This window comes from Ovis aries, chromosome X (genome assembly GCF_016772045.2).
Source record: "Ovis aries strain OAR_USU_Benz2616 breed Rambouillet chromosome X, ARS-UI_Ramb_v3.0, whole genome shotgun sequence".
Classification (NCBI taxonomy): Eukaryota; Metazoa; Chordata; class Mammalia; order Artiodactyla; family Bovidae; genus Ovis; species Ovis aries.
In genome coordinates, this window is record NC_056080.1 from 127,113,736 (window position 1) to 127,131,570 (window position 17,835).

A 17,835-nucleotide genomic window follows, 5' to 3' on the forward strand; every position below is an offset into this window, starting at 1 on the left:
AGCGTAGGCTCTAAGCATGTAAGCTCAGTGATTGTGGCCTGTGAGCTCTAGAGCACAGGTGCACAGGCTTAGCTGCTCTGTGGCATGTGGGATCTTCCTGGTGAAACCCGTGTCCCCTGCATTGGCAGGCGGATTCTTAACCACTGGACCACCAGGGAAGCCCTAGACTTTAATAAGAGTTTCACCTTGACAGGGCTTTTCCAACTTAACATTTGAAACTGGGCATATTTGGCAACTTGGGGATCCCTGTTGTCGGGAAATGCACAACTAGACGAGATCACCTGCAGTCCCTCTCCTATTAATTACTGGCAAAAGGAGTTAAGATCCAGAAAGTGACTTCTCTGAGGTAGAAGAGTCTGAATACAAAGGTCCCCTCATTGTTAGCACTAGGTGCTCTCCACTATTCAGGATTTTCCAGTCAAAAGGATGAAGCCAGACTCAAATGGAATTAGCAGATGCTAACTTCTTCTCTTGCCCTTTATTTATGTATTTCTTTTTGGCTGTGCTGGGTCTTCGTTGCCGCATGGGCTCTTCTCTAGTTGCAGTGAGCGGGGCTACACTCTAGGCGCAGTGCACAGGTTCTTTCTCTTGCTGCAGAGCACGGGCTCCAGGGCACGCTGGCTTCAGTAGTTGTGGCTTCCAGACTGCAGCGCACAGGCTCAGTGGCTGGGGTGCACAAGCTTAGTTGCTCTGCAGCATGTGGGATCTTCCTGGATGTCGGATCAAACCCATGTCTCCTACATTGGCAGGTGGACTCCCTACCACTGAGCCACCAGGGAGGCCCCCTCTCTTGCCTTTTGGTCAGCTTCTTCCTGTCCCTCCCTCCATGCTAGGGCCTCCAAAGAGGATCTCTCTTCAGACACAAAACTCAGAGCTGCCTCTTTCCAAGTTCAGGTTTTGTCTATGTGCGGGGTTGTTAGCACTTTCAGGTTAAAAGGTCTTTCTCAATCTATAAGAATGTAATGGTAAGGAAGAGAAAGCCAAGCCTCATTTTCATATAGCTGCAGTGGCTAAAAGTTCTGTACAAAATCAGAACAAACTGAGATAGTACCACAGTCAGCAAAAGCTCTAAAACGATAAGACTTCTCAGTATCTGAGACTGTGACAGCCATGGGCTGTTTAGAAGTCCCTTGGGTGGCAGGGTTTTTCATCAGGACATGAGAGGAATGAGAAGTATGTAGTCATCAAAGACTAGATACTGGTTAGTAATATCCAGAGCCGGTCTATGTTTTTTGAAACCCGAGACTTATAGAATTGGGGCGTTCTCCTTTAAGAAAAAAAATATGACTTTTTCAAATTGTACAAATACCTATGACCATGTGAACATACTGCTAGGGCCTCAGAAGGGTCTCTGCATGCAAGAAAGGGGCCAGAGGCTTAAACTCCTCCAGCTGTAAAGTAAATCTGCCTAGCAGTAGCATTAACCCCTTATCAACCCAAGAAGGAAAACAGGGTAGGACTTCAACCTTGGGCACCCATCTCATTTGGGTTCTCACAGACAAATGCAACCAAACCTTACCTGTTTTAAGAAGATGCTGTTTTCCCAAGATCCATACCAGCTCATCTGTATCTGGAAACTCTTCTAGGTAGTCAGCAAAAATAGTAATCTGGTTTTCATACTTGGATAAAACTGAAAAGGAAAGAAACCTAAGCAAAATGTAATAGAGGGGACTTGCTTCTATGATTTATTAATTATCACCTTTGTCCTGAAGGTAAAAATTAGTTGTTTTTTTTTTTTTTAGATTCACCACTGGAATCTAATGGAAGCAAATCCTCCTGCTTGAGAAACAAAGACACTTATGGGGCCTCAAAATCTTTTAAGAGAGGGATTTCCTTTGACCACCTGTTTAGACCTTCTTTTTCTCATGGTCCCATTTGGCACCATCTCTGAATGATGTTTTGGTCACAATTACATCAAACATTTTGTTCTAATGGGGCTTTCTTTGTAAACAGCCACTTTCTAGCTTGTCTTAGTGTGAGTGTAGTACACGGTGACACAATAGTACCTGCATACCTGACCTCTTTCCATGTCTAATCAGACCCCAGGGACTAATGTGAGGTTTCTAGCAGCCGGTGGCTTAGAAGGGGGCTATGACAAGCCTGAAACACTATATATACAACTCTGAAAATGTAATATTTTAGCTGGAAGTCCAGATGTTTTATCAGTAATTTAGTGTTTTATTCACCTACAACTTCTACAAAGAAGAATCTTGAAGCAACTGATAAATAGAACTTGTTCTTGGGATTCACAAATGACCATGGTTATCTCTCAACAGACAAGAACTGAACAAAATACAATTAAATCTCATAAGTTCAAAGGCCACACTCTCAGAACTTATGTCCAGGTAATGTGGGATGAGTTAAAATTCACTTCTGTACTGCCTGCAGGGAAAGGATCTGCTAAAAGACTCAAGATTGACTTGTGAAGGGAAGGACCTTATCACAAGTTTCCTTTAAGTACTGAGTTGGCCAACAAGTTCATTCAGATTTTTCCATGTGAGGTTATGGGAAAACCTGAACAAACTTTTTGGCCAAGCCAGTCATTTTCTGAAAGAAAGAATATCATAGGTGGTAAGTAAGTTTCCGAGTCAGCCCAGAAAAATCTATCTTAACCTATAAGCAGAAAAATGAAATTGTTAGTATATTTCATAGTTTATGGTGCTGTTTCAATGACAAATCATATTTCAAGTTCAAAGCTGAGACAACCGAGCACACATCTTATCATCTCAGCAATTGGAGGCTCCCAGACCCTACAGGGAGGGGAGCTCAGAGCCAGTAGGGGCCATTTTGTGCAGCTATCAGTAGCTGCAAGGGCTCTCCCAGATCAGCCCCTAAGAGCACCAAGGGAATAGTTTCCTATAAAAAATATCATTGCGGGATGTGTTGAGCTCCCTTGAAAGGACACATTGCTTTCTTCTGGCTTTGTTTTCTAAGGCAGGAGCATGCTGTTTTCATAGAAATAAATGGTCTTTCCTAGAAATAAATAAATGAGTCTTATCTGATCATGAAAACAGACTACTCGGTTGGAGGCTGACGTTATACTTTGTATAATTTGTATACATTGAAGTCATAATTTGTTTGAAGTTATAATTTTTGAAACACAACTACCCAGGGATACTGCCCTCCTTGAAATATCTGACAGAAGTCCAATCTTTCAGGGATTTAGGTAGCCTTTCTCCTCAAGATGTTTTCATCATTAGGGTCACAGCCATGGCTCTATTTCCAATGTACAGAAGTTAGAAATGAGACAGCCATTTCATTCCCCAGTGAAAACTCATCACTGCCAAATCTGCCAGGGAGCTTGTGTCACAGTCTTAGCCTTTCTGCCCCTGGCCACAGCCCCTGGCCCCTGCTCAGGAAATAGCAGGCTAAAAATGATCATCCAGGTCAGGCCATCCCCAGGAGGTGGTGGACAGAGGTGGCGTAAATCACACTGTGTACCTTCCCACACCATTCTCCACCCCTCACAGGCAAGAGAAATCAGGTTAAAACAAACATCCAGTGCAGCCTAGAAAAGGGGGGGCAGAGCGGAGGGGAGAGTCAGAAATAAGCAATTTGAGAGAAGTGCGGGAAAGGGGCAACCTCTCGGGCATTCCCCTGGTAGGGATGAGGAAGGTGGTATTGGATGAATGTACAGCATGTATGCATATAAGCCTTGGGTCTTTTTTTAGTACTGGCTAAAAAAAAAATTCTCTATCGCCAACCCTGTCTCAGTGAGTCACTGCCCAGTTATCTGGTCAAATTAGTACAGCCCCTTACAGCCTGTGAGAACTGCACTGCTTCATTTGAGATGGCTCAGACCAAAATGATAGCCAAAGAATTTTCCTCTTGCTCTTACACCCCCCACCCCCAGGCCAGGAAAAAGGGCAATTACAGTCTCTATTCTTCCAGAGTCTCTAGAAAATGGACTCCAAGAATGCAGTGCGTCAGCCCATAACCAGGCTGAGTTGAAAACTACAGGGATGAAACAAAAGAAAGCCAGACCAGAAGATGAGATTAACAGAAGTACAGAGCGATAACATGAGGAGAGTGTTTAAAAGGGAGTCTAGGGGAGGAAAGGGGACTTGATCTTCCACAAGAATTCAGAAAGATGAAGCCAACTGGGTTGTGGTTGAGGTGCAGAAGTGAAATGGCATTTCCAAACAAATCACTTCTCACTAACAGCAATCCTTCTGAAAAAAATTTTTGTAAACTACTTTTGTCTTACCTTAAAATTAACAAACAAGACATCAGACTTATATGAGCTCCTCGCCCTTTCAACCTGTTTAAAGACATAGGAACTATACAAGCAGAGCTACCAATATTACAGCTTGGTGTACCAAGAGTCAGCTTCTATAAGGTCTGATGGGCAACAGGCTTCACTCTGTTCCATTCTACTTTAATAATCATTAAAAAGACTGAAGTCTCTGCTGGGTTAGCTTAGTAGTCAAATAATAACTGAGAAAAAGATTTCCATAAGCTCCTGGAACCGAAACATCTCCCAGTCTTGGCCAAGACGCTCTGTGTACATGCTAGGGCATGCTTTCAACACTCAGCCAGGCAGTTGATTAACTCTGCCTTAGTCGTCCCTTTCTGCTTATACAGAGCCAAGGTCAGCCAGAGTGAGAGCTGAGGGCCTGCTCAGGTCTTTCCTGAGCATGCACATAGCCTTGGGACTGCACACATCCCTGAGCAGGCATGTGGTCCTCTAGGTTCCCAAGAATATGCCTGAACTTTTCAAAGTGCCAACAAATATATTATTCTTCAGCTTTACCTTTCAAACTTTTTGGTTATCCACTCCTCAAATAGCTGTGAAGTTAATCAGTTGCCTCTAATAGTTTTCCAGAAAAGCACCCCCACAACCCAGAGAGGGGGAGGCTATCTGCACCTCTAAGTCAAGACAAATAAAGTTTTACATGTGGGGTTTTCCGGGGAATTGCCAGACAGATCAAATAATGACAGCTCTCTAGAAATGAGGATTTACAGGAGTTTCAAACCTGTTCTGCATCCTCCAGGGATTACCAGGTTGCTGGCTTTCCCTATGGTTGCAAGCTGTGAATTCTCAAGGCCACTGAAAAGCTGGAGAGCAAAAGATGGGCATAGCACAAGTGAAAATGCCACAAAGCTGACTATTATAAGGCAGTCATTTTTCATGAATAAATGAATATTCCACAGACTGGTGCAAACCTTTGGTTAATTTCCAGAGTGCTGCAAAAGTTGGTTCTGATCGTCTTTGCCAATTCTTTTCATTTCTATTATAGGCAGAATTTTCAGAAGTCTTCACTCTGCCCTTTTTGCTGATGACTTACTTGAATAATGTGCTTTCCAGTGATTGACTATATTTGTAAGGGTTATTTTGTAAAACGGCAAGTAAATGAAAAAAATCACTTTAAATAACAGATTTTCTGACAGCACTTAACAAAACTTGTACATCAAGTCTCCTAGATTCTGTGGGGTTTGTTCCCTACAAACAATAAAAAGACTCTAAAGGGAAATCAAAAGGTCACAGAGTCTCATGGCCAGAAAAAACCTGAGACACCACAGAGTATCTTGCTTGTGGAAAAAAAAAAAAGTGAAAGTGTTAGTTGCTCAGTCATGTCCAACTCTTCGTGACTCCATAGACTGTAGCCTGCCAGGCTCCTCTGTCCATGAGATTCTCCAGCAAGAATACTGGAGTAGATTGCTATTTCCTCCTCCAGGGGATCTTCCCGATCCAGGGATCGAACCTGGGTCTCCTGCATTGCAGGCAGGATGTTTACCATCTGAGCCACCAGGGAAGCCCCATACCATTTATAGTTATTGTAAATTATTGACTATGTTCCCTGTTCTGTACTATATGTACTTGTAGCTTATTATATGACTCAGACGGTAAAGCATCTGTCTACAATGCAGGAGACCCGGGTTTGATCCCTGGGTCAGGAAGATCCGCTGGAGAAGGAAACGGCAATCCACTCCAGTACTATTGCCTGGAAAATCCCATGGACAGAGGAGCCTGGTACGCTACAGTCCATGGGGCTGCAAAGAGTCAGACATGACTGAGTGACTTTCCTTCCTGTTCCTTGTGCCTCTTAACCCATTAACCTTATCTTCCCCTTCCCACATCTCTCTCCCCACTAGTAACCACTCACTTTTTTCTCTGTCAGTCTGTTTCCTTTTTGGTATAATTACTAGTTTAATATACTCGCATTCAACATATTTTCAGGTCACACCTTCAAAATCATAAGAAAATGGTCACAGGAGACAGGTATGGTAAGCTCAGTTCAGTTCAGTCGCTCAGTCGTGTCCGACTCTTTGCGACCCCATGAACCGCAGCATGCCAGGCCTCCCTGTCCATCCCCAACTCCCAGAGTTCACTCAAACTCATGTCCATCGAGTTGGTGATGCCAACCAGCCATCTCATCCTCTGTCATCCCCTTCTCCTCCTGCCCCCAATCCCTCCCAGCATCAGAGTCTTTTCCAATGAGTCAACTCTTCGCATAAGGTATGGTAAGGGCTGAATATAAATTAATATACTCATTCCACAAACTTTTACAGAGTACCTACTATGTGCTAAGGAGGCTTCCCAGGTGGTGCTAGTGGTAAAGAACCCACCTGCCAATGCAAGAGACCTAAGAGGTGTGGGTTCAATCCCTGGGTTGGGAAGATCCCCTGGAGGAGGGCATGGCAACCCACTCCAGTATTCTAGCCTGGAGAATCCCATGGACAGAGGAGCCTGGTGGGCATAGGGTTGCAAAGAGTCAGACACAACTGAAGCAACTTAGCACACACATGCATACTATATGCTAAGCACAATGGAAAACACATCACTGAGATGTAGCCTCCATCATCCAAAGCATTTAATCTAGTAGAGAGGATAGGTCTGCAAACAAACAACAATAAGTACTATAAGAAAGGAAAGTGGGAGAGAAGAGATCAAGATGGTGGAGTAAGAAGTGGAGCCTACCTCCTGCTACAAATGCATCTAAAATATACCTACACGTGGAACAATTCTCATTGAAACTAACTGGAAACTGGCAGAAGCACTCCTGTACAACCAAGGTTGTAAGAACAATCCACACATAATTCAGTAGGAAGGGAAGAAAAGTAATCAGGTCAAGACCTGTGCCCCTGGGAGGGGAATCAGAAGAAAAGGGAGGTTTCATAGGTGGGGTGTGATCAGGTTAAGCCACAGACTGGGTGTCCCAGACCTAGGGTCCTATGTAGAGGAGACAAGCCCCCTTGGCTGGCCAGAGGACTGGACTCTACTCAGGAGGAGGGTATGCATTGGCTGTCTTTGAGGCAGGGCAGAGAAAGATTTGCTCTGAGACCTCTGGGTTTCCAACAACCAGCTAGCCATGCACCCCAGCCCAAAGTACCGAGCGACACTCCCATCCTGTCTATTCTGTGTCATGGCACAGCAATTGGATCTGGGGAAGCCATAACCAGGGAAAAGACTTGACCATTGGACACAGAGGTGACCAAGTCCCAGGGTAATGCCTGAGTGGGGCAGCAATGGCCACTGTTGACACCTACTCAAACATCTCAGATGGCAGCCACCCCACCACGGCTCGCCCCCCACCTTGCTACACACAGAGGGATCACAAGGGCCCCACCCGCCATATGGAGCAGCCCTAAAACAGGGCAGGAACAGCTGAGGCTGGGAACAGTGATCAGCTGTGAGAGACAAAGAAGAACTGCCCCTGAGGCAAGGCAGAGAGAGGTCTGCCTTAGCAGCTCTGGGTTTCCTGTGACCACTTTGCCATGCCCACCAGCCTGAGACCAGTGAATACCCTGGTCCTGCTCAACCCATGCCATAGTGCTGAACTGGATCTGGGGTGCCCACGACAGAGGAAAAGATTCAACCATGGGACACAGAGGTCTGAGTGGAACTTTCTTAGCTCTTACTGAAGCAGTGCCTCAGAACCCCCCCAGATGTCTGACACCAGCCACTGCACCACAGCTGACCTCCCAACAGATGCGGAGAGTTCACACAGGCGCCGTCTTTCCTGTAGAGACGTTCCATGACAGGGGAGGGGTGGTGAAGGCTGCGAGGGACAAAGGGGATCTGCACCTGAAGCTATGTCTGAGTGAAGCTGTGGACATCTATACAGGCAGTCAGCACATGGGGCCCCACTTGCTTTAGCATTCCCCTTCTCTGGGGCAAAGGTCCTAGTGTGAGGAGGAGAGAAAAACAGTCAGCTCAGGCCCCACCCCTAAGAGGGTGGTGACAGCCACTGAGCAGAGAGGAAGTCCCGTCTCACACTCACCACCAGCTCTAGCTGCTCTGTCTCCAGCCACACCCATTACCAAGGTGATAGTGGCCAGTGCACTGAGCAAAGATGTGACTTCTGTTCACATCAAATCCAGCTCTCCCACCAAAGGCACTGAGCACACACACTCTGTATAGAGATGGTTCCACCGGGAAGGACTTGTGTTCACATCAAATCCAGCTCTCACACCAAACGCACTGGGCACACACAGTATAGAGACGGTTCCACTGAAAAATACACTTTCAAGATTGCAATAAACAACTGTTTCACCTAAACTCATAGAGGCAAGAAAGTCAAGCAAAATGAAAAGGCAGAGTAACTACTCTCAATTGAAAGAGCAAGAGACAATCCCTAAAAAATAATGAAAGAGAAAGAAAAGAGATTTAAAAAACATAAATTAAAAATAATTACGAGATAAAGAATTCAAAACATTGATAATAAAAATGTTAACTGAATTAGGGAAAACAATTGATGCAATCAGAGAACATTTCAGCAAGGAACTAGAAAATATTTTAAAAAAGACCCAGTCAGAAATGAATAATTCAATAGCTGAAATAAAAGCACACTAGAAGGAATCAATAGCAGACAAAGTAATACAGAGGAACACGTAAGTGATCTAGAAGTCAGAAAAATGGAAACCACACAATCCGAACAGCAGTAAGAAAAGCAAATTTTAAAAAATAATAAAGCAACTGAAGACATTCTTGGGACAACACTAAGCATCCAAACATTTGCATTATATGGGTTCTAGAAGGAGAAGAGAGAGAAAGGAAGATCAAAAATGTATTTGAAGAAATTATGCCTGAAAACTCCCAAACCTGAAGAAGGAAACATATATACAGGTATAGGAATCACACAGGATCTCAAATAAGATAAACAGACCCACACCAATACATATCATAGTTAAAATGGCAAAAGTGAATGATAAAGACAGGATTCTAAAGGCAGCAGGAGAAAAAAGTCATTTGCAAGGCAACCTCCATAAGGCTATTAGCTGATTTCTCTGCAGAAACCTTGCAGGCCAGAAAGCAGTGACATGATATATTTAAAGTGCTAAAAGGTAAAAACTTGCAACCTAGGACAATCTACCCAGAAAACTCATCATTTAGAAGGAGAAATAAATAACTTCTCAGATAAACAAAAATTAAAAGAGCTCCTCAATACTAAATGCACAATAAAAGAAAAGCCAAAGGGTCTTTTCTAAATGGAAAAGTAGTAAGAATCTATAGTAAAGGGAAAATCCCACTAGGAAAGGCAAATATGTAGTAGGGACTGGGGTCAAACACTTAAACAAGCCAGTATGTAAATTAAAAGACAAAAAAATTGTATAAGCAATTATAACTACAATAAACAGTAACGGGATAATATTGAAGATGTAGACTATGATATGACATCAAAAACACAAGATGATTAAAAAATGGTAAAAATTGATTTTAAATGATTTTAAAATGAGCAGACCTGAATAGACTTTTTTCCAAAGAAGACATACAGATGGCTAGCAGCTATATGAAAAGATACTCAACATCACTAATTATCAGAGAAATGCAAATCAAAGTAACAAGGAGATAGGATCTCACACCTGTCAGAATGGCTATCATCGAAAAGCCTACAAATAACAAACGTTGGAAACAATGTGAAGAAAAGAGAACCTGTGTACACTGCTGGTGGGAAGGCAACTTTGTGCAGCCACTATGGAGAACAGTATGGAGGTTCCTCAATAAATTAAAACCAGAACTACCACATGACCCAGCAATTCTACTCCTGATAATATACTCAGAAAACAATGCAAACACTAATTCAAAAAGATACATACACCCCAAAGTTCATTGCAGCACTAGGTACAATAGCCACAATATGAAAGCAACCCAAGAACCCATCAACAGCTGAATAGATGAAGAAGATGTGGTGTGTGTGTGTATATATATATATATATATATATATATATATATATATATACACACACAATGGAATACTACTTGGTCATAAAAAGGATGAAATACTGCCATTTGCAGCAACATGGATAGACCTAGAAAATATTATGTTTAGTGAAATAAGTGAGATCAATACAAACGCAGTATGATATCACTTATATGTGCAATATAAAAAATAATAGTGCAAATATATATGTAAAACAGAAATAGACTTACAGATAGAAAACAAATTAATGGCTACCAAAGGGGAGAGAGAAGAGAAGGGAAAATTAGGGGTATGGAATTAAGAGATAAAAACTACTATGTATAAGATAGTGAAGCAACAAGTATATATTGCATATAGCAAAGGAAATTATAGCTATCATCTTGTAGCAGTTTTTAATAGAGTATAAGCTGTAAAAATATTGAATCACAGTGCTATATACCTGAAACTAATTTTATAAATGGACTACATTTCAATTTAAAAAAGGAAAGTGATGTGGAAGGCAACAAATGATTAATTTGGGAATGAAAGGACCTTCAACAATCTTGAAAAGGTAGCATCAAATCTGAGCCTCAGGACTTCCCTGGCAGTCTAGTGCTTGAGACCCTGAGCTTCCCAGCCAGTGGGAACTTGCTGTATGATGCAGAGAGCTCAAGCCAAGTGCTCTGTGACAACCTAGAGGAGTGGGATGGAACGGGAGGTAGGAGGGAAGTTCAAGAGAGAGGGGACACATGTGTACCTATGACTGATTCATGTTGATGTATGGCAGAAATCAATACAATATTGTAAAGTAATTATCCTCCAACTAAAATGAATAAATTTTAAAAATAAAAATAAAAAAAATATTAAAAAAAGACTCCATGCTCCCACTGCAGGGAGCACAGGTTCAGTGCCTAGTCAGGGAACTGACATCCTACATGCCGAGCAGTGTGGCCAAAAATTTTTTTAAAAAAGCCGAACTTTAGTGAAAAAAAAAGATAAAAACAAAAAAAAGTGAGATGGGGAAGGGAAGAAACTCCTGGTTGGAGGAACACCAAAAGGATTTGGCAAGCATGTGGGATGGGTCTAGGAAAAGTGAGACAGAGAGTAAAAAATAACTTGTATTTTTCAAGTGTGGATGATGAAATGGTAGCAGAAAAACATAGTGGTGGGGGGTAGGGGGATAATAATCTTGATCCAGCCAGAACATGTTAGATTCATGGATTTGCTTGACAAAGAAATGAGAGGCTATAAAAAATGCAGCGGAAAATCAACCTGCACAGGGGTCATATAGAGGTGCCTGGTAGATGGCAGGTTGATTAGCAGAGCTGAGGAAAGCAGGAGGAATCCAGAAGAATAAAACTCAGCCTAAAATATACCTTCATCCCCTTCCTCCTGGGTCCATGTAGTGTCCTGGTCTTCCCAGCCTCTGCATAGGCCCTGTGCATAGGCCCTGCCCCCATTTTCATTTCTCTTCCTCCCAGTGCCCTGCTTTTCTGACACCCAAGAATTTTGAAAATAAAGAATAGATAGAAATTCTTAGCATTTCAAAGGGGATTTTCACGTTCAAAACTGCAAGTTTCCTTGAATTTATTCAGCGAGTTACACCTTAGTGATGCTGGGTTGTCAAAGAATGCCAAAGACATGAATGATTTCTCTACAGACCAGTGTAAACTTTGACACCCTAAGAAAAGAATCTTGTCGTTTTTAGACTTAGGCTAGACAATCTTAGCCAAAGAGTTACCATCCAGCTAAAGTTTATGACTTTTTGAGATTCTATTGAACCGACTAGTATTGGTGGTGACGCAAGACAGGAATCTGCTCCTGACAGATTTCAGGATGAGTCAGCAAAGAGATAACCAGTCCAGTTGTCAAGGGAACCATTGCTAACTGATAAGACCCTTTGGTTTTCAGCTAGAGAAAGCAACTGGGCCATAGAAACTTGGCCCCTCAAAATACAACATTTCTTAAAGATTTCAGTCAATTCATCCTATTGGCAACAATGGTAGAATCAAATGCAATGGAAAAAAAATGGACTCTTTCTGGTTTTCTTTAAATGACAAGTTTGAAAAGGTTATCGTCTTGTAAAGTATATCTTGTTTGCTTTTTACACTTAGGGACAAATTATTGCCTGCTGTTTGCTACCTGAAATGCCTTTAGATACACCCATGAGGAAATGGGATTCCATGTACAAGTGGATCAGGAGCATACTTAACACAGAGACTACTGAATCTCTTTCTGCTTTTGATAAGGTAACTCTGATCTTCTTGAACAGATGCATTTTTCAGAAGAATAAAAAGATGCCACTTTTATAATGGTTATCTTTGTTGATTAGGCATATAAAGAGGGTAGCACACTGGAGGGAGGGGGAGGGAAGGAGGAAAAGTATTTGGTCACTTTATAATTCAAGATTTGAGGCAAATTCCACAAACTGAGGTGAGAATCACGTTGATTCTTCATGAGTGGGTTTTGTTGTTCTTAAGAATCAACCTGTTTTTATGGAAAGCATGGTTGTATTCCCAAGGAAGACCATTTCACATTCGTGCCAGTGTCCCATCATCCAGTGGGTCCACAGCAAGCCTCCATTGTATGTATCTTTGATTTTGGACAGTATCCAAACCAGAAAGCAGCAATACTCAAATACAGAGCTTATGTTTCATGTAGGAAGCAAGACAATATGACAATATTTAGTCAGAATGAGTGTGTCAAATGGTTTTTCTCTAACATTAAAAGAAAAACATTGGGGGTGGCTTTTATTTCGTCATGGTGAAGAAAGGTGGAGTCACTCCTCACCCCTCCTGAAAATAGCTCTAGCTTAAGAATCCCAAAGTGTAAGTTCTAGTCCCACTCTGCCACTAACTAGCTATGTGACCTTGGAAAACTTACTGCACTTCTTTGGGCCTCGATTCTCCATCTATAAAATGACAAGCTTATGTTTTCAAACAGGACATCATAACTCATCAGTTGGTTGTGTGTATATAAATTGGATTGAAATATAAAATTTATTTCTCATTGTATTCTTGGATTTAAAAAGTCGGAATATCACTGGTCTAGACCTATGCTATCCAATACAGTAACCATGTGCAGCTGCCTACATTTAAATTAATTCAAGTTAAACACAACTAAAAATTAAGTTAGTTGCATTTGCCACATTTCAAGCACTCAACAGCCACATGTGCTAGTGGCTACCATACTGGACAGCACAGTTGTAGAATAGTTTTGTCATCACAGTTCTAGTGCAGTCCTATTCTAATGGTGTTTCTATGATTCTACTGGAGGTGACGGTAGGGTGGGTTGTTAGGAGGGGTACTCTAAGCTCTTAGGAAAGAAGACAGGTTCACTTGTCTCTTTCTTAAGAGATTTGTGTAATTCTAAATACATGAGCCAGCAATTGTTAAGTTCCATACTTGGTTCTGTGAGAATTACAGAGGAAACATCCTCATACACATTCACTAAATGTTACATGAACAAGCGAAGGCATCATAAAGTCATAATCTAGTTAAACACATGAACCTTAGGTAAAAGGAAAGAGCTAAAAATAAGAGGCAATGTATACAGGCAAGTGTTGATAATAACTAAGTACTGTCAAAACTCAGAAATGGGGGAAGTCCCCGAGTATTAGTCATCAGGGAAGATTTCAAGGAGGATATAGGATGTGAACTGGTCCCTAAATTACCACTTGGTCCCTAAATGAGCAGAGATGAACGGGGAGAATATTCCAGATGAGGGGAACACCTCACGTGTGTGTCAGAGATGGGGACAGGTTTTAGAGAATACTGAGCAACGAGATTAAATAGGTGGCTCGGGACTGGATTGTAGAGACTGGAAAGCAAGCAGTTGCATCCATGTCTCAGTAAAGCCATTAACAGTGTTCAGAGTGCTTTCACAGGATCCTGCGACAGCCCCTTGAGATAGCCATGGCAAGGATCATTACTTTCATGATCTTCCGTTGAGTCTCAGGTGATATGACTTGCCCAGGGTTATATAGTTAATGAACAGTATAACCAGGGTTCAAACTGAGTTAATCTTATTCTCCATTCACTATTCTTCCCACTATATCTTGCTGCTATGATAAAAGCTGGATGTGAGGCACTAGAGAGAGGGAGACCAAGGAGAAAGTTATAATAATCCAGGCATGAAGTGTTAAAGGCCTGCCCTAAGGGGCAAGAAACCAGATACTCTGATTATATAACATCCTATAAAGCAGACTGACAATGCAATACCCACTGTTTATAGGGGAGACTAAGAGTAGACAGTCTGAGGTTTGAACAGTGTAGTTATTTTTAACTGCAAATGATCTAAACTACCCCCAAAGGAATAAATATTAACAATATAATTCATATACCGTGTCTGGATTTTCCGGACAGCTGAAGGCAATGTTTTGGACACGGTTGCTAAGCAAACAACACTTTATATGTCTATGCATTTTTATGAGCCATTTCTAACTCGATAGTGTTTCTCTCCTGTCAATTTCAATGTTCATTTCTCAGAACTAATCAGTCATATGATTTCTTACCTCATCTACATTTCCAGTGAGAAAGGACTAGTGCAAAAATGTCAAGCAGCTATAGGCCTTGGAGTTTTTCCACACTATTTAGTAAAACTAATTATTAGCTTAGCAATTAATTACCTAATAATGATTTACTAAGAAAACACTAAAGTACACCTTTGCCAGACTAATCTTAAAGGATTTCTCCACCCATGTCACTAAGCTGCTCAGAAGCTTCCATGGACTTCTAAGATTGCTCCAATGGATAGGAATCAAATACAAACTCATCAACCTGACATTTGAGACCCTCTCTAATACAGCCACGTCCTACATTTCTAATTGTTCCCCACTGCTCATTACTCCTTTATGAGATCTACTCTTTTCAGACAATATAAACCACATGATACACGGGAGACTCTTTGCTCATTAATGTCCTACTTGCACTTAATTCCCACCTCAAATACAAATGGCTTCCCAGGTGGCTCAGTGGTAAAGAATCTACCTACCAATGCAAGAAATGCAGGAGACACAGGTTCGATTCCTGGTTCAGGAAGATCCCCCAGAGAAGACACCCACTCCAATGTTCTTGCCTGGGAAATCCCATTGGCAGAGTAGCCTGGCGGGCTGCAGTCCATGGGGTCACAAGGAGTTGGACATGACTTAGCAACTAGCCATGCATGCCTATCTCAAATACTACCTTCTCTATGAACATTTCTTCCTCAATCTTCCCACCAAAAGAAGCACTTGCTCCTTCCTCTAAGCCTCTATATATAGTCCTTTATTTATATCTCCTTAATGGCACTGGACACTTTGTGCTTTAGGTTACTGTTATTTGCAGGCATGTCATCTCTCTGCTATTGGAATGTACTCCCATCTCAGCCCATGTAGTGTCCTCTGTATCGCCTATAGCTCTGATCATAATGCCCTGCAGTAAGTTTTCCCCTAAGGGCCTTCAAATGTTTATTGAATGAATGGGGACACTGACTAAAGTTCAAAAACCGGTTTATATGTCCGTCTAAACATTGATTTAATAATCCTTTACTGAATGCCCTTCATATGACCAGAACTGGGCTAGGCCCTGGGGACAGCAACATATTTTAAGCAACATCAAGTCTAATGGAAAGAAAAAGAAAAGGAGACTTCATTTTGATACAGTATGGTCAGTGTCTGTACATGGGGCTAGGGCAGAATAGCAGAGGGTCGTGTAAGTCGGTCTAGGGTCCAGAAAAGGCTTTGGGGAGAAGGCTTTGGGGAAAAAGGTGATGGCAGGACTTAGCCTTAAAGGATGAAAGTTTAGCCTATTGGGCAGAGGAAGGATGTTCCAGGTTGAGGAGAAACTTGTACCAAATCACTGAGGGCTGAGAGACTGGAATAGTGATGCCACATGGAGACCATCAAAGGTTGAGGTTAATGGGGCACGTAGGGCTGGGAGATACTGGCCTTAGAAACCTTGGTAAAAATTCTGGATTTAATCCAGGCTTCATAGAGCCTCTGAAGGGTTTCAAAGACATCCAAAAGGAAGTCTAGGTATTTCACTATTTGCAGAATACAAGCAGTGCAGCAAATAATTGCCTGTAATGTAGGGTGTTTTGTGTGTGTGTGTGTGTTTTAACATTCATTATCAAATTAAATTCGGTTAAGAAACAAAATGAAAAAACCTTCTTTTATCAAGGAAGGGGTTAAGGTGAGTCTCTGTCTTACCACACGTTCAGTGGTACGGCACAACTGGAAAAACTCTGAATTCTTCCCAGAAACAGTACTCTTCATTTGGAGCACTTTTCCAGTTTTCTTCTCTGTTTACAGCCATCTCACCCGCTTCCCAGACCACAGGAATGTTCCCCACACCCTTTCAACATCACACTTCATTAGTAAATGTTGCTAGCAGACATATGATGTTTAAAAATTCTTTACCTTCAAGGTAATGTAAAATTATACTGCCAGACTGAAGTTTTTTGGATTACATAAAATTATATGTGTACCTTAACTTTCAAAATAAAAGATGTACCCCAAGTTCATTCTAAGACAAATTTCTGTAAAGTGAACTTGATTTTTCAATGTTATTCTATGATGATTTAAGCCACATTACCCAAGAAAAAACAATCTGATCCCATCCAAAAAAGATACAACTTGTATTTAAATGGTTCTTTAGCCCTGATGTGCACTCTCTGTACCAGACACCAGAAAAATAAATATGTACCTACCAAGAAGCATGAAAGACTCAACCCACCAACCACAGTGAAAATACTTTCTAATATCTTGACATGCTAAACAACACAGGTCCGTTTTTAATCCCTAAAAGTGGCTCTTCACAGTGACTTTTCTTATTCTCAGCTATCAGTTCTTTCATTAATACTAAGTTAAATTATTCTAAGTTAAATTAATTCAAAGTTAAAATGTCCTTTTATTGCATCTACACTAGCAATTATACTCTTAGGTTTATAGCCAAGAAAAATGAGTACTCATGTTCCCTGGTAGCTCAGCTGGTAAAGAAGACTGCAATGCAGGAGACCCCGGTTTGATTGCTAGGTCAGGAAGATTCCCTGGAGAAGGAATAGGTTACCCATTCCAGTGTTCCTGGGCTTCCATGGTGCTTCAGATGGTAAAGAATCTGCCTGTAATGTGGGAGACCTGGATTCAATCCTTGGGTTGGGAAGATCCCCTGGAGAAGCGAACAGCTACCCACTCTAGTATTCTTGTCTGGAGAGTTCTGGCAGAGGAGCTGGCAGGCTATAGTCCATGGGGTTTCAAAGAGTTGGACATGACTGAGCAACTTTCACTTTCATGTCCACCAAGAAATATGGTCCAAAACATTCATAGCAGCTTTTATTCATAATATCCAAGACCTAAAAACAACCCAAATGCCTTATGACACAGGTATGATAGACTGAATGCTTGTGTCCACCCAAAAATTGTATGCTGAAGCCCTAATCCCCAGTGTGATGGTACAAGAGGTGTGTCTTCAGGAGGTAATTAGGTTATGCGGGTGGAGCCCTCATGAATGGGATTAGTGTCCTTTATAAAAAGAAACATCAAAGAGATGACCTCTCTCCACCATATGAGGACACAGTAAGATGCGGGCCATCTGCAGACAAGGAAGAGGGACCTCATCAGACAGCTAATCTGCTGGTGCCATGATGTAGGGCTTCCCAGCCTCCAGAAGTGTGAGGGAAAAAAATGTCTGTTGCTTAATCCACCCAGTCTATGGAATTTTGTTATAGCAGCCTG

At 41.8% G+C, this 17,835-nt stretch overlaps 1 protein-coding gene across 10 annotated transcripts in view; it reads right to left on the bottom strand.

The window, feature by feature from the left end:
- Positions 1-17,835, bottom strand: part of ATG4A (autophagy related 4A cysteine peptidase) — an 81,641-nt gene that overhangs the window by 32,111 nt on the left and 31,695 nt on the right. For all 10 annotated transcript variants that reach the window (XM_060408103.1, XM_060408100.1, XM_012107574.5 and 7 more), the window contains one exon: positions 1,520-1,630. In XM_060408103.1, coding sequence (XP_060264086.1) covers positions 1,520-1,630 — 111 coding nt within the window. The remainder of the gene's footprint in view (positions 1-1,519; positions 1,631-17,835) is intronic.